The sequence below is a fragment of the Dermacentor variabilis genome, chromosome 3 (assembly GCF_050947875.1).
Source record: "Dermacentor variabilis isolate Ectoservices chromosome 3, ASM5094787v1, whole genome shotgun sequence".
NCBI classification, from domain to species: Eukaryota; Metazoa; Arthropoda; class Arachnida; order Ixodida; family Ixodidae; genus Dermacentor; species Dermacentor variabilis.
Window position 1 is genome coordinate 75,190,021 of NC_134570.1, and position 17,647 is coordinate 75,207,667.

The 17,647-nt window shown below is 46.8% G+C and overlaps 1 protein-coding gene across 1 annotated transcript in view; it reads left to right on the forward strand.

The window, feature by feature from the left end:
- SMC5 (structural maintenance of chromosomes 5) overlaps positions 1 to 17,647 on the forward strand; it is a 120,961-nt gene that overhangs the window by 52,122 nt on the left and 51,192 nt on the right. Inside the window, exons 11-13 of the mRNA XM_075685650.1 lie at positions 1,143 to 1,297; positions 4,418 to 4,626; positions 8,860 to 9,037. Coding sequence (XP_075541765.1) covers positions 1,143 to 1,297; positions 4,418 to 4,626; positions 8,860 to 9,037 — 542 coding nt within the window. The remainder of the gene's footprint in view (positions 1 to 1,142; positions 1,298 to 4,417; positions 4,627 to 8,859; positions 9,038 to 17,647) is intronic.

Genomic DNA, 17,647 nt, shown 5'->3' on the forward strand with positions numbered 1-17,647 from the left:
GTGTCTGAAGTCTGCCCACTGATAACTCTTTACATCTATTTGAATAGAGTTGTGAGTAACATTGATTATAAGCGATCGCACACTGGGCAAAGCAGGGATAAATACGACATCCCAAGAGAAACCAGAAAGTGCATCATCATACCCTCGTTACCCAGAAACATGCACCCTGAACATCACCGAGAGCGGAGGAATGCAAGCGCAAAAGCACTACACAAGAAGTTTCAAAACAATGTGGACGTGGTTTATGCAGTCATGGCGCAATATGCAGACAGTTGACACATGGCAGTGGTCGCCTCAGATCAAGCGGGTCGCCAGCTTGCCAGTGCCACCATTAAAACAGCAAATGAGGAAACTGCGGTGGAAGCAGCCATAGCACTGGTGCTTGCCTCCACAACGGCCAGTGTCAAAGTCAGTGACTCTAAAACTGTGCTTTGTAACTTCACCAAGGGGAGGGTCTTGAAAGAAGCACTAAGGATCATGACTAACCTTCGCGGGGAGCATGATGTTCATGTCATATGGGTGCCTGCCCACTCCTCCCTCCTGGGCAACGAAACTGCACACACCCTAGCTCGAGAGTTAGCGAGCTGATAAAGGGCAGGAATAGCATGGGGTCCGAGTGAGGAGAAAGATCACATGATCAAATATAATGAAATCGCCAAAGACTACAGATTAAGAAGGCAGTATTACCCCCACCACACTCCTCATTAACTAAACAGCAGTTGACAGCATGGTGACTACTACAGATGCCTTCCCTAAGGCTGTGTCGAATCACATATTATTTATGCATATTTGCAGTTCCAGTTGGCGACATACTGGTTTGGTCGCAAGTGCAGAGGGTGCACTGTTGCCGCTGGTCGCAGAAGCGTGTCACTCTGCTTGTTTGGAAGTAAATCTCTTATATCTTCCATGTTAAATACATCATATTTTACAACATAAAAGTATGAGACTTCATATTACATCAAATTACATGGTGCATGCCTATATCTTTCTTTCAAGTGTGACTAGTTATATATTTATTAGGAACGTAAATAGTGGGAGATGTCTAGCCTTCGTAATGTTGCTTGCCATGTATGAAATGGCATAAAGTGATTGGACAAACTGATGAACAGTGACAATTGCTTCCTTCCTCTATTGCATTGCAGCGGTTGTGCAGGAGATAAAGCGCATCAAGGACCTGTCGAACCAGAGGCTGGAGCTCCTAAGGCGACGAAGCCGAGACGCCTATGAAGCGACTATGTGGCTGCAGCAGAACGAGGGGCGTTTTAAAGGGAAAATTTATCCGCCTATTATGACTCAGGTACAAACACCTTTCTTTTCTTGACATTCTCGATCTGCAGTCCCTTGTAGACCTTTTGGAGACGGTCAGTTATGCATCTTGCAATTAAAACTAAGACTCATGTCATAGCCACATTGTCTTCTCTTCCTCTTCTTTTTTCCCCTTTGATTTTGCATAAGAAGTGTAGTTTGTCTACTACAGCGATAAATATGCAACTTTTGCTTTGTTACAAGTGGTGGAACTGCTGCTGCGACATTTGCTCCTTACTACTGCACAGAGTGAATGTCGTCACATGTCGCTATGAAAGCCTCATTTTGGCTATCATTGGGCCATGTCCGCCCCAAAGACGCTGGAGGTATGGCCCCAATTATTGTGATAAGCGAAACCAGGGCTCACAGATCCGATTGTAAATGTGCATCTGCTTGTCAGTTTGTGAGAGCAACGAAGCAGGGTGCATTGCCCCCGGCCTCGCATGAGAGCCTTGCAAATGCACCGACTCCACTTAGCCAAAAACTGTTTACACCAGTGAAGGTGGCCCACAAGCAACAACAGCAGTGACTGAAAACGCAGCCATCAGTAGTGAGCCCAAACTGGAAGCACTGGGCTGCTATTTTTTAACGATGCCTTTTTTGATGCTAATGGCTTTTCGTATTCATAAACTGGTCGAGGAGGAAATTGTCCCTAAATCGACCATTCTAGTCACCGAGTTGACCCTCATTTGGGTGGGCAGTAAATCGGAGTAAAGGATGGCATTTTCCCCACCTTCCAGCCATGGGGAGAATGCTGAATCAAAATGAAGTGGTGGTATACTGTTCTCTATTATAACCATTAGCTAGAAAACAATCATGAGAGCCCGGAATTTTATTTTCCCTCACATTTCGTGCATGCAAGGCTCCTACAGCATACATGGCATGTTCTTTCTATTGTTTTTCTTCAGTGTGAGACATCTGACTGACTCACTGTTGAAACACTGCATTTGCAAAAATATAACTTGCCAAGAATTTATGCAAGATGTGAAAGCTGGGCAGCCAACCTTCGATTGTGTGAGAAAAATCTGTTGAGTATAACCAGGGTGTCGAACTAAACCCAAACCGAAAACTGCGATTCCAGCCAGGACTGAGCTCAAGCACAAACTGATATTCTTAGAATGTGCCTAAACCTGATCGAACCTGGGGATAGAATCTTGGCTACCGCTTTGGCATGAAACATTTCACGCATACAGGGTGCAAATAGGTACTCAATACATAAGTGATTCTTCGAAATTATTACTTTTTCAGTTGGTGCACCCCAAAGCAGATCTTTACGAATAAAAAGTTGTGCTACGTGCGAGAATGGGTGTTTGTACTGGTAAGGTGTGTGCTTAAAGGTGTCCTGGTAACTGTACGGTCACCTAGACAGAGATGTTTGCATTTCTGAACTCGGCCATGCCAGTTGTGTTCCATGGCAGAAAAGTTCTTCCAAGGGCGCTGCAGAATCACCGTTTCTGTTGAAGCTCCTTATTCAGCTGTTAAACGAGCTCCCTCCTATTACTAGGTAAACCATAAAACGCACATGCCAGGATGCGTGGAAAGAAAAAAAGGCAGTGTCCACGAGAGTGAAAGACAGGAGAAACAACTATATGTAGTTCATCAGCATGACTTGCACTTCGGTCAGTAATTAATGTCGTGAACTTCTCAGTTCGTGGAACAACGGCTGTAAACAACACAAGACATGATTTTTTTTTTTTGCGAGTCATGGTTGAACGCTCGTTTGGCTCCTCCAAGCAGAGTATGCATTGCTCTTCAATTTCTGCAAATCATTCCTGGGGCTCGATATGTGTGATCGATACTTTTTAACCCACACTTAAGAAGCGAAAAAATCTGCGCCACATGCAGTTGTGCAAGAAAGGTCCTTGTGGTGTTTAGCACAATCTGTCTTAGTTCATTGTTCAGAAGCATGAATGTCTTCAGCTGCTTTTATTATTGCGATAGCAATTATATGGACCACTTATATGGTGCATTTCTGCAGTTAGCGTTGCCATGAGGTTCCTTATAAAGTCCAATGGCTATGTCGCCGTGCGCCATATGCTGTATGTGTGAGCGAAAGCATGCGGCCGGCGCAGTCTTGCGCTTGCAACGGCAGAAAGTGTTGAGGAATCGTGGTACCTTCCATCACGCACAAGACTTCGGGGGGGAGGGTAGGGAGGGGCGTCGCATTGTACTCTGTGTAGCCTGGGTGGCTGTGCACGCCCAGCCGGGCCCCTGTATTTTAAAAGCCATCTGTGAAGGGGCAGGGTCTGCCATGTGCTGCGTTTTTGCGGCCTACTTTGTGTTGATGCGAGTGGCAGCACGAAGGTCAATTCACTCGCTGCTGCTGCCATGTTTCCTCACTCCAGCGTTTTGACTGCGAGTTTCCGCAGTCATCGAGTGCGACGTGTTCATGTTGGCTTGTGCACGCATGACACCATACTTGTTAATTTAGGTAGTATGCGTTTACAAGTTTGTATGCCTGATAAAGCTACTATCCTTACTTTGTATAGCTGTCCACTAATTTGCTATCACAATCGATGCTTCACCTTTTGGGCCAAACTTTGGCTTTTTTAAAGAGATAGTGTAGAAAACTGAGCAAAATGTCGTTTGCTGGCTTCTTTTCTAGCTAGACTAGAAATTTGGAATTGTAATTTGTGTAACTCAGACAACAAATGCATAGGTATTATGTGCCAAAGCCAAAATATCATTATAAGACATGCCATAGTGGGGCACCCTGGATTAATTTGGACTCTGGACCTTCGATTCTTAACGCGTACCCAATGCTAGGTACATGGGTGTTTGGGCGTTTTGCCCCCATCGAAATGCGGCACCTGCGGCCAGAATTTGATTCCGCACCCTCAGGCTTAGCAGCGCAACACCAAAGCCACTATTTCACCACAGTGGGTTTTATGGAATACAATGCGAGTTTGCACTGTGTCATAAGCCACAGTTCATTCACCACCATTCCAGGAGTAGTTAATTGGAGCAAAAGAAAAATGAACTGACTGTGCTGCTGTCGAGGTGCGCAAGCTAAGCTAACCCTATGCAGACATTGCGGCAGTGGTGGCAACAGGAAAAGTTTATTCAAGTGGCGTGCATCATGATACATGAGATACCTCTGGTGTATTCGCAGATTGACTTGCTCAACTCTGGTGATGCCAAGTACGTTGAGGCACAGATTCCAGCGAAAGACCTGCTGGCGTTCGTGGCAGAATACCCAGAAGACCTCAACACATTTCTAGGAGCCATCAGAGATACTAAGAATCTCCGAATCAATGGAGTTGTTGTTCCATTAGAGAGCTTGGAGTCCTTCAAGCCACGCAGGCCACTTTCCGAGATCAGGTAAGGTCCCACATGGTGCAGATGCAATTTGTGTTATGCTTATAGGTGTTACATAATTAGCATACTTACCAAATCTCCCTTTATGTTTGCAAATTTGGGTTTGCCCTACGATATCACGAATGTTGCACCATGTTCTACGAAAAATAAATTTTGTTCTTGAAAAACTGCTAAGGATGTTGAAAGATGGGGGGGATAGAAAAAGGAAAAGATGCACGAAAATAAGAGCTTGTGATAATATGGGGCCACTACAGTGCAGTCCATATACAATGATACCACATATAACGATATATTGATTATAACGATGAATCGACTTCAGAGTATAAACTTACGAATTAGGGCTACGAGAAAAAATCCCATATATAATATGTTAATCACTGCGTATCGGATATAACGATTGAAATTCTGCCTTTTGGGCGGTGTTTTCCATGCAGAATAATCGTGAAATTCGAGTTGCTAAGTTCCTCTTAACCGAGACGGAGCGAAAAGTTTGCCTACGCAAGTTTGTATCTGCCACCATTACAGCACAGCGCGCCGATAGCGAAAGCCACAGAGAGCATTGCAAGTTGGCGCAGCACACCTCAAGATGGCGCCAGCTGCTTCGCGACAACATCGCCGGCGAGCGTCCAGAGAAAAAAAAAAGCACGAAGCAGACCACTCCCGCGCTCTCTTTCTGCAATCTCCCTATTCTACCTATTCGTGCCTGTGTGTGTCTGTTTTCTCCTCTACGACCTTGTGCTGTTTGCACTAAAAAAACAATTGCAAAATGTTACACCAACAAGCACAAATATCTATACTGATAGACTTTATATCCCTCTCTTCCTCAGCGAGTGTTGAAATGTGCAGCGAAAGCAGCAGTCGGTGCGCTGGCAGAGTGCAAAGCTGTGTCGCTTTGGATGAAGCTGCAAGTTCTGCAAGACTCGGAGTACGAGCTCGCGCAGTCGACGATATCGACGATTCCGAAAACTGCATGTGCAGCCACGATTATGAAGCCTACAACTAGTGATCATGCCGATCAATGGAAACGATGGGCTTTGTGTGCCAGGGTCCAAAACCCCCTATGTGTGAAATCAACACAGTAGCAGCCGCTGACATTAACTCTGGGAGCACGTCGTTACTGGCGATAAAATAGGTAGTGCTTCGATGGAAGAATTTCTGATTGCAGATAGCACTGCTTCGTTCTGCGAAGCGTCTCAAATGGGGCGATCGTTGTCACGACACAGACGGTGGCATAGTGCGACAGAGGCAACGACAGCAGCAGCAGTGACGACGAGATTGACAGTGGCCTGTCTTTGACACCGACCTGTAATGTTTGGGGTCGGGCATGAAATAGATGGTAGCTGGCCCATGCCGTCGTCCAACTTATCCACGCTGAGGACGTTGTTCAAGGGAGGCACTTGTTCTCATCGAGAACGAGGAATATGGGATTTATTTACATTATCTACATAAGAACGTTACAGTTCATCAGTCTGGCATGACTGAACGAGAATGCCCACTCAGCAACCGCGCAACAGCTGCTTATAAACACTCTGTCCTCCCTAGATCCCTAGGTGAGGGAAAACGGCCGGTCGACCAAACGGAGCGTCCAAAGTTATTGTAGCCGGCCCGCCTTTGAAGAGGAGGGTTTACGCAGTCACTTCCGTACAGGTTGCACTGACCACACCAAGATGAGAGGGTTCTCGCAGACACGGTGCTGCCCCGAGCAGGCGCCTCTTTATCCCAGAGTCGACACTGCAGTCAATGGCCGCCACGTCGACTGACGACTTCTAAGCTGCGTGAGACGGCACTGCCAAACATCTTCCCAGAGCTGCCCTGCTCCAAACAGACCACGACAGTGTCGGTGTACACACTAACAATACTTGCTCCGCCGACTGCGTCTCAACATCTCAGAGTCATTCCTTTGTGTACGTGGCACATTGTCCTCCTTACAAAACGAGTGGCCGCCGCAGCCATGGTGGCGCTGTTGGGCTAGGGACTGACATATTGTCTTTTCAAAGCGGGTCGTCGCAGCAGACAGGGTGGTGCCTTTCCGTCAGTCGCTTCCCCGAAGATCGCCAGCCCCCGCCGGTCGAACGTAACAGACCCCAATGATCGCGCAAAGTGCGCTGTCGTCGATAGAATTGCTCACTGATGTTGTGCATGCTAAATTATAGCCGCCAGTGTTCGCGCAGCCGCTGGACGCGATGCATACTATAGTTGTGAACCTGGAACTGACTATTTCAGGGCGCCTAACGCTTGACACACTGCTTAGAGATATAAATTAACGTTTTATTTTTCACAGCCTACTTTCTACAATGCCAATTTTTTATCCTAGGTGGGAAATTTGGTTTCGCAGCTACGGAAGTATGTTCGGCAGCTTTTCTTTATTTTTTTCTGGCAGTCCTGATATAGCGATGCTCGGTTATAAATTTTTCATTCTTCTTGATATCGTTATAAGTGGACTGCACTGTATCGTGGGGCAGCACAAGATGTATGCCACTATGATTCATGCCACTATGAGTCAGCCAACACCTGTTACAACAGATCCACATACAACATGCTTTCATTTGTCACAGACCGAGCTTGCAGAGTCGGCGGTTACTGCGTTGTTATTGGAAGATCACATTTCGTGGATGCTTTGCTTATGTAGTTGCTGATAATGGTTCGCTGTGGCGTTCTGCCTTTTGAACTTCATACTTATTCTGCTGAATGAACATTAGAGAGTTTTAGTTTAGGGGACGCAAGCGGCTTGCATACGCAAGAACTAGGGGCGACGGTACTGCGCATGCGCAGACCGCTATGTCTACTTGCGTCCTTGGGTTGTTTGGCCGGCCGAAAACATCGCTGCCCCTAAGTGGTCAAGTTACCCACGTGGCTCTCGCGGTGTAGGAGAACTTACAAGTAGCTAGTGGGTAGATAATGTAATAAATATTTCGACAAGTGTCGACAGACGTCGTTTTTATATATATTAGAATGGTTTAGCGTGTCCCGTATTCGGATAAACGCAGTTGGGGCGTTGGGGCTGAGCCATAAACGGGAGCGTCCTGCATGGTGCATCCACCTGGCGGCGCAAAGCTCAAACTGACAAAAGCAGCTAATATTGCTGTAACCAAGTCTATTCTACTTCGCTGGTGGTGTAAATTTTCAGCACTGGCGTAATTGTGTTGCTGGCAAAAATTTATACCCGCAGCAAAGTAAAATGCACTTGGTTACTGCAATATTAGCTGTTTTTGTCTGTTTGAGCTTTGCGCCACCAGGTGGCTGCACCATGCAGGCCACTCTAGTTCATGGCTCCGCCCCAACGGTCCAGCCTGCGTTTACCCGAATACCGGACACTCTAAACATCTCTATTAACTGCTTTTAATAAGAATAGTTTTATGCGCTTTACTTCATATGCTTGATTTCATGTTTTAAAAAATGATAACGCAGCAAAGATCAGACGTTGATGGCGCTGCGAGCACATGCGACCTCACTGCGGCTTGCGTTTGGGGCCACTAACCTATAACGTGTTTCTGCTTGCGTACGCAAACGCAAACGCACCCAAGCGCTAGGGGCCCCAACGCCTTGCGTCCCCTAAACTAAAACTCTCTATTGAAAACGTAACTTCGAGGATCTCAATGCGTGCCTCATGGCTGATGCTGCAGCCATACTTTTGCAAAATGCCTGCATGCTGCAGTAGCTTACACTTCCAGCCAACTAGAATGCTTCGCTGTTGTATTCAGAATCCACTTGCATGCTGTTGATAATAAAACCTATCATGAGCTTGAAGAAAAAATGGCGGCAGCTGCGCTTGTAGTTTCAAAATGGCAAGTGATTGGAACTGCTAGGACACCGTTTCAAAAAAGCTACGACGCTGCATTTTGTTTTACAGATTACGTTTTTAACGGAAACTTTGTTAGATGCGGAAAGGTATCGGGAAAGAAAATGAAGGTACTGAAAATGATATTTTTGTAGCAAAGTGGTGTCTAATCGCAACTACTGATGCCAGCTATAGTGTCAATAATCTTGTGTGTGTCTTGAAGGGAAAGTCCACATATAATACCGACTTGATACAATGACCACTTATTGTGGAGCTATAGAGTTCTCTATAAATGTGTTCGCTGTTATGATTACTTTATAGGAATTTGGCATATCAAAGTGCATAAAATCTACAAGTTCTTACGAAATAATACCCATAAAGAAAATTGTTTTAAGAGTAGACTCCCTCATTAATTTGTTCCTTGCTTTATTATCTTGTGTCATGTCTTGTTACTGTAGGCGGTATGGCTTCCGGGCGTACATCCAGTCTCTGTTCTCTGCCCCTGATGGAGTGATGCGCTACCTGTGCAAGCGATACCGAGTGCATGACATCCCTGTCGGTGATGCGCACACTGAGGACTGCCTGGCGGAAGTGCGCCAACTGGGGATCCGGCGGTTCTATACCAAGGACAACCTGGTCAGCAATACCATTTGCCTCCCTCCCACCCATTGTCCTTGAGCTGTGTTTGCCACGAACCTATAGGTTACTTTTGATAATGTGTGCTCAGAGAACTTATATAAGGGCACTAACGGTACTGTTGAGTCTCGAAAGGTGTTTTTCTAAGTTGAAATAAAATTCAGACAAAATGAAAACAGGAATACAGTAGACGTTCATTAATTTGACAGCGGCAAGTTAGCCTTTTGGGTCAATTCGATCCTACTAGAAGCCCATGGCCAGCACCTCTACATTTCTATCAACGAAAAAATTCATTACTACGATCCTGAAATTGGCCCTCACTGGATAATTTGAGCTTGACTGTTTGGCACGGATGCACCTGACCCCTTTGGAGCCCTGTTAGTACCCCTGATGCTTGTAGTGCCTGCGTTAGCAGTACTACAGTCGAACCCGGATATGCAGTTAAACCTAGATGTAAGTTTGTGATATTTCATTATACACAGGTTTTCGTTACATGTAATTTCAGGTGAAAACCGGGAAGTATCATGCAAAAACAAAATGAGACTGATTTCACTTAAGGTGAGCTCATATCTCAAACCTTCATTCAGGAGAAAAGACTGTGTGATTTTAGCTTTTCCTCTGCATGACTGATGACATCAAGCGGCACTCCAAAGAGGCCAAATTATGCACCGCATCCATCACCTCTCTCGTGGAAGGCATGGCAAACAGTGCATCTGCCTCTGATGCACCTTCCTCGTCATCACAATCTTGCATGATTTCAATAAGTGCCACATATGTCATTTCATCAGTACCTACGGTGCCATTGTCAGCATACAAAAATACGCCAAGTTCGACGTCGTCGGGCACTCCACTATTCACACGTAGTGCATCCCACGCTTTGGTGTCATCAGGAAGGTTTTCAGGCTCCTCCTAGTCGTCGCAGATTCCAGCTTGAACGACCTTTATTTGGGCCTTGGCGAAGCAATTTGAAACCATCTGACTTCCAACTTCGCCACGATGCAGCAAGCATCTCGATCACTCGATATACAGTTGAATCCCGCCACAACGAATACCGCCACAACGAAATTTCCGCGACAACGAATAATTTTTTATTCCCCGCGAGTATCCTATAAGAATTAATGGCCTAAATTTCTCTGCACAACGAACCATTTTTGCAGAGCGTTTCCGCTTCAACGAAATTTTCGCGTTCAAAATCGAAACCGAAACTAGTTTTATTGGCGAGAAGTCCAAGTCAAATCCAAAGCCACATTAAGCATGAAATCACGTGATTGCAGTTCCGCCATTTTGGCTTTGTGTCGTGGTCGCGTTGTTCACTCGCTGCCTTTCTCTTCGACAACGACGAGTTTTCATCCGCAGGACACGATGGCAACGCAAGTGAAAAAACGCAAAACTCTTTCCCTTGAGCAAAAAGCTCAAATAATCGCCCAAGCAGAAAGCGGAAGGAAGAAAGCGGCAATTGCTGAAGGCTTCGGAATTCCTGTAAGTTCGCTGTCAACGATTCTAGGCAATAAGGACAGCGTGAGAATGGCACTTGCTTCAGGCACATCCTCGAAGCACAAAAAGGTGACGCGGCCCCTCCATGAAGAGTTGGACAAAGCAGTGCATGCGTGGTTTGTGGAAGCACGAGCCAGCAACGTCCCCCTGTCCGGAAGCATCGTCCAGCAGAAAGCCTTGAACTATGCATGCCTACTTGGCATTGATGATTTTAAAGCCAGCATTGGCTGGCTAAACCGTTTCAAGGCCCGCCATAACATCGTTGGAAAAGTGTTGTGCGGCGAGTCAATGTCAGCAGACGTGGACGGAGCAGCTGCTTGGAAGGCGAGTAACATGGCCGGAATTTTAAGCAACTTCGCGCCTGCAGACATTTACAACGCCGACGAGACCGGGCTATTCTACGAGATGTTGCCGGCTAGGACGCTCGACTTCAAGGGGCAGCGCTGTCACGGCGGCAAACACAGCAAAAAACGCATCACAGTGCTGCTTTGCACAAACATGGATGGCTCGGACAAGCGTCCGCCGTTAGTCATAGGCAAAAGTGCCAAGCCGCGCTGTTTTAAGGGAACTCGTAGCCTACCTGTGCAGTACAAGGCGAACAACAAGTCATGGATGACCCGCGCTATTTTCACCGAGTGGATGATGGCATTCGACCGCGACATGAAGCGGCAGGGCCGTAAAGTTTGCTTGCTTTTGGACAATTGTTCAGCGCATCACTCCGACGAAGTCAAGCTCACTAACACGGAGCTGAGGTTTTTCCCTCCCAATTGCACGTCTGTCTTACAGCCTCTCGATCAGGGCGTGATTCTTAGCCTGAAGCGCGCTTACCGCGGGAGGTTAATTCAGCGGCTGCTTTTTAACACTGAAACCGGCCGAGACACGAAGGTGGACTTGTACGTGGCACTGCAGATTATGTCTGCTGCCTGGAGCACACTGGGGCGCTCAGTAATTGTGAACTGTTTCAGGCACGCCGGATTTGCCGAAGGTCGACCCGTACACTCTGCTGGCCTAACACCAGGCGTTACAGACGACGACGAAGAGGCGTCACCGGCTCCGGGGATCGCGGCCGCCTGGAAAACGCTGGGAGAAATAGGAACCGTGCCGCCTAATCTCGAGCTCGACGAATACATCGGCGCTGACGCTTGTGTTGTTGTTCACGAAGATGTGAGTGATGAGCAGATCATAAAAGCTGCCCGGAATGATAAGGACTCTTCCGATGAAGAAGACGACGACGTACAGGAAGCGCCGGCTGCGGCAACCGCCGTATAGGTGATGGACGCTTTTGATGTCATCAGGAATTTCGTTGCTGTCCGAGACGACGATGTTGCAATGGGTTTGCTGACCGAGTGCGAAAATCGCGTGACGGCGTTGCTCGCCGTGAAGCGTAAGCAAACCAAGCTTACAGATTTTTGGCATTAAACGCCTTTGCTGCTGCTTGGGCAATTCTTTCTGCGTTTCACGTCAAATTTTTGCGATAACGAAGTTCCGCGAGAACGAATTTTTTTTCGTGCACCGTGAATTTCGTTATAGCGGGATTCAACTGTATGTTTATCTTTGTCTGCTGTTCAAAATGGATGTCCAGAAGGACCTCACCTGTCACCCTACGGCGATAGCAGCATTTTAAGCTGTTGATAATTCCTTTGTCCAGCGGCTGTATCAGGGACGTGCAATTGAGAGGAAAATATATCAACTCAATGTTTGACAGCTGAAGACCATCGATGTAGTCCATGGAACAATTGTCAAGCAGCAAGCAGATTTGGCGGCCTCATCACTTGATGTCTTCAGTGAACTCTTTCATTTGGTCGGAAAGATTGCCCGTGACATCCATGCTTTAGAATTGTGCACATATTTAACTGGTAAAATAGAAGTGAGGCGTGCAGACAGGACACAAGAGTAGAGAAGTGGACAAGATGAACGCCGACTATCAACTGAAGGGAGCACTGAGGCGAAAAAAGAAAGAAGACACAAACCTCATCTGCGCATGCTTAGGAATGGTAACACCACGTGTCAATCGGGTACACGTGCCGGTCTATGTGAGAGATAACTGTTAAGGCACTTAATCTCTTCCTTATGTAAAGTAATCGAATGCTGACTCACGCACGCACTTCCACCATTATAGATATGCCATGCCTCTACCATAAGACGCATATCTTCATTCTTATGCCTGTACAATAACGCGCATTCATCTAACTCTGGCGTGCAGTTACAATCTCGGCAATGTAGCTAAAGATTAGAAGGCGATCCACCGGTTAATGACCTTTTATGTTCCATTAGCCTCTGATTGATACACCGTCCCGTTTGCCCTACGTAGAACTGGCCACAGCTAAGGGGAATTTTATAGACCGCACCCATACGACAGTCAGTAAAACTGTTGTTCTTATTGTGCTTCACTGGACAAATATCTGTTCGTTGTTTGCCTTTTACCCGCTCCTTTCTATTCTGTACGGCAGCACATATCTTACCTAGCTTATTGGGAGTAGTGCAAGCAACATTAACATCATATCTACTAGCAACTTTTTTAAGCCTGTGCGACACTGAATGAATATACGGAATAGCCACTACTCTTTTTTTGCTATTACTGCTTTCTGTAATTACGTCCGTCCCTCTCGAAACCGACTTCTTTAGGCGCTCAGCCACAGTGGCCACCGCTACACTAGGATAACCTGCTTCTAATAGGCGCCGGACCTGTGCATTGAAACTGGCGCTCATTTTGTGCATGCAGGATCTGGTGAGGGAAGACTTAAGGCACGACATGGCAATTCCGTTTTTTACTAATTTAGAATGCTTGGATTGAAAGTTTAGCAACGACTTCGAAGATCTTGCGATCTCGAAGTACTGCCAACAAACACGATTTTGTTCGAAGATCAGGGAAATGTCAAGAAACTGAATTACGCGTCGCTGAGGAAATTCCTTGGTAAACTTTAATCCTCACCCATAAAGTTTAGATTGCTCACTTACTGAGGTAGCAGCGGAATCGAATTCTTCCCTATTGCAGAAAATCAGGTAATCATCAACATAACGAAATATCTTGATAATGCTATCACCTAAGGCTTTCTCTAAGCAGTAGTCAACCTTACTCAGGTAAATGTTGCTAAGAATAGGGGCAACCTTTGAGCCAATACAAATGCCTGATTTCTGCAGAAAAACGCCATCTTTCCACCCAATCAACGTCAACTTCAAGTACATTGAAAGAATTTCTAGAAAAGCTCCCATGGAAACACCGCATCTGTCAATAAAAGCCGACTCTTGCACTTGTTCTTTAATGCACTCATTTACGGAATTTAGCAACCCGTCATGCGGCAAGGAATAATACAGGTCTTCGATATCCATACTAAAAGCTGTACAACCACCAGGATTTTCCTCTCTCACGTAGTTTCCTCTAACACGTAGACTGGCACGTGTACCTGATTGACATGTGGTGTTACCATTCCTGAGCGTGCGCAGATGAGGTTTGTGTCTTCTTTCTTTTTTCGCCTCAGAGCTCCCTTCAGTTGATAGTCGGCGTTCGTGTTGTCCACTTCTCTACTCTTGTGTCTTATCTGCACGCCTCACTTCTATTTTGCATAATGAATCCTTACCAACTAGCTCAGCTTTCTGTCGTTTTAACTGGTATTTGCTTCATTCCCTTGAAGAATCTGGGCTGGGCACTTTTCTTGATAACTAACGGGATTCGTTTGTCACTGCCATTGTTGTTCGCGCAAAGCAAAACCATCTCACGGCGTTTCCTTTGCTTGCCACTGCAGCAGTCTTCCCCTTTAAGAGCCAGCGTTCGATTTGGCAACATGTGATAAAACAGAGCCGTCTCATCAGCATTGTAGACTTCAGCTGCCTCATAGCAGCGGAAAATGCCAGGCAGCTTCTTGGCAACCCGCGATGCCGAAGCGTCGTTGTCGGCAGAGGCAGGCTCGCCGCTAGTGATTTTCCCGACGACTATTTTGGCTCTTATATCTTTGCAATCGACCATTACTAGCTTTGACGTCCTCATCGCCCAGGATGCACGCAAAATCCTACGCTTTCTGCTGCAAGATCGCTCCACTTAGGGGCATGTTTGCAGTGCCAAAGAAAGCACTGCAAATGCTTTCTTTGGCATTCAAGATAGTCAACAGGATGCTGGCTGGGATGTTGAACTGGACGGTGACATCCTTCTTGCCCTTGGCAACCACATTCACAATTGAAAGCTTGTCCTTGAAAGACGAAACTGCGCTTCTTCGCCAACTCTTTTTTCGAAGCGAACAAACTTAATGAGAAACATGCAATGAACTACTGAAGTTAGCACTCGCGTTGCGTTCGCTTTCATGTTCACACACCTGTCACCGTGCCACGCCAGTCCTGGTCATGCCAACACTTGTAAACCTAAAAAAAATTTAAAACAGGCAGGCACGGTAGTGACACCTGGTGTCATGATGCATAAATGAAAAATTCAGAGGCTGATCTGCTTGTCACAGAGCTGCACTAGGGGAGCCAGCGGCTTTTATGATCATCTCGGCAAACTGGATCGATTGCTCTGGCTTGCTGTGATCGCATGCTTTCGTCTCGCGATCGGCTGCTTGCCTTATTTATCAACAAAAGTTAAGCATTACTTATCCGAATTTTTGGTAGAGCTACTGCTCACGATAATAAATGGGCGTTGAAAATTCGTTACAACAAGGTCAGGTGCCACAATGCCTTTGTTGCGTGGAGGTCAGAAATATATAGCTTCTATGGGGGTGGCATGTTGGGGAATGAAAAAATTTCGTTAAATCCAGGAGTTCGTTACATAGAGGTTTGTTACATCCAGGTTTAACTGTATAGAACTCGAAGGGGATCTCGAAATAGTTTGATATATATATATATATATATAAAATAAAAATTTTATGTAAGAAATTTTCAAGGGGATTTCACAGCTGTTCGCTTTACAATAATTCGTTATACAGCAGAATCTCATTGATACATTCCTGTTACATACGTTTTCCCAGCGCCAACGTTTCAATCGAGAACACAAAAACTAACCCAATAGAGCTACCCTCATTTTTTACTGGTTCATATGTTTCCAGAAAACACGACTTTTTGGCACCAACGATCATCAAAACTGTGATCAATGAAACTGATATCACATGGTACGTTTTCTCTCGTTAGATCCCATGTAAGTAAGAAAATATGCAAGGTGCACGTGATCAAGAACAATATATAGCTGCCCACCGCAGCAGCTTCACTGCAATACTCACCCGCACGTCTCACGTGAAAACGCCGACGTACACTCAGTTTCTCATTTTGGTGCCACCAAATCTTCTCCGGGATCGTCGCAGGCGGCATTCACAGCTATTACTGCCAATCCCATTGCAATAACCATCTTTGCCTATCTGTTTCACCATGCGTGGTGCCGTTGGAAGCCTAGCGCACACTTTTAACAGGTGATAACCAGAATGCGCCGTTGTTCCCTGCTGCAGACTACGATGGTATACGTTTTCCGGCTGCCAGATCCCATGTGAATAAGAAAAGGCGCAAGGCGCGTGCGATCGAGAATGGTTATAGCTGCCCTTCTCAGGTGAAAACAATGGCACGCACAGTTTCTTATTCTGGTACTAGCAAATCTTCGCCAGGTTCAGCACACGCCACATTCACAGCTATTGCCGCGAAACATATTGCGATAAGCATCTCCATATATCTGTTTTACAGCGCATGGTGCATAGTGTCATTGGTAGCATACTTCACACTTTTAGTAGATGATAATTCAAGTGCGCCGCCGTTCCTTGCTGCAGGCGGCATGATGTGGGCATCACGTGTCGCTTCGGGGGCATCCGGTGACGCCCACCAGCTCGATTTCGTTTCAATTTCCCTTCGCCCTCTTAGAATACAATGCAACAGGAAAACAATAAAACGTGTCTCTGGCCGCTGGAGTACCACCACATACTTCGGATCGTACGTTCTCCCAGTTAGTATATTTTTTCTCGCAGCTTTTTCCAAAGCGTATGAACGAGGTTCTACTGTAGTGGATAATAGTTCCGTCAAACACATCATCTTCCATCAAAAACGTCCTTTAGGCCGTCCCTGTGAAGTATTTCATTCAAAGAGTTGTAGCTAACAAATTGAATGATTCTAGTACAGTGGAATCTCGATGATACGATCACGGCTAATACGAATTTCTGGATGATACGAATATTTTGGTGGTCCCGGCCGAGCCCCATTACTTTGCAACATGCTAGAGAACGGTTGTTACGAATAAATTTTTGGCCCGCGTCGGTTCATACGAAAATTACCAAAGGCACTTTGGAAATTCTAAAGTGTGCTTGGCAAAAGCCAGACGCTGCTGCCGTCTGCTCTCCGCTTCCCTAGCTTTGCTGTTCGGTGAAATGGCCAGTCGCTGCTGCCGTCTGCGCTCCAATTCACTTGCTTTGGTGTTCAGCGATATCGCCTGTCGCTGCTGCCGCTTTCGTTCTGCTTCCCTGCCTTTGGTACCTGGCGATCTAATCAGTCGCTGTTGGCGTTTCGGTTCTGCCTCCTTTGCTTTCGCATCTGGTGACATGTTCAGTCGTCGCATGCGCATTCGCTCCTTGTTCTTCTGGCGTTTGGTGTTGGGGGAATCCGGCGAACCGTTTGGCGCGTAATCACTGGGCTGCTTCGGAGCCATGCATCACACCCACTCGACTGCTATGACTGCAACAAGACGTCTGGTGAAGGAGCAGCACTGCAGCTGCCACTGCCGACGCGCGCGCGCTCGTTCTACTGCTACTGTGTGACGTCACGGTTGCTATGCGCAGCTGCGCCCCTCACCGGCGCGCCGGTTGCCAAGGAAGGGAGGAGGTTGCACCGCTGCGTGGAGGAGAGGCCACAGTTGGCACGATTCCAGCCAACTCCACCTAGTGTTCCAGCGCACGGATGGACGGGACTGCGAGCATGAGCCCCACTGACGGCCGCAAAAGAGAACAGCGCGCAGTCACGCGATTTCTCCCTTTCTCTTTTGGTGCGGAGGCGCGGACACGGCGCCGGACTGTGGCCGGACAGCGCGGAGGCCGCGACTGGGCGCGAAGAGTTTGAAGCGGTGGTGCTTTTGTTGCTTTTCCTCCTTTTCCGCGTGCCATCGGACGGAGTAGCTGCTGTGCTTCGGGCCGCATTCTTTGTGCTAGACGTGGGCGACTG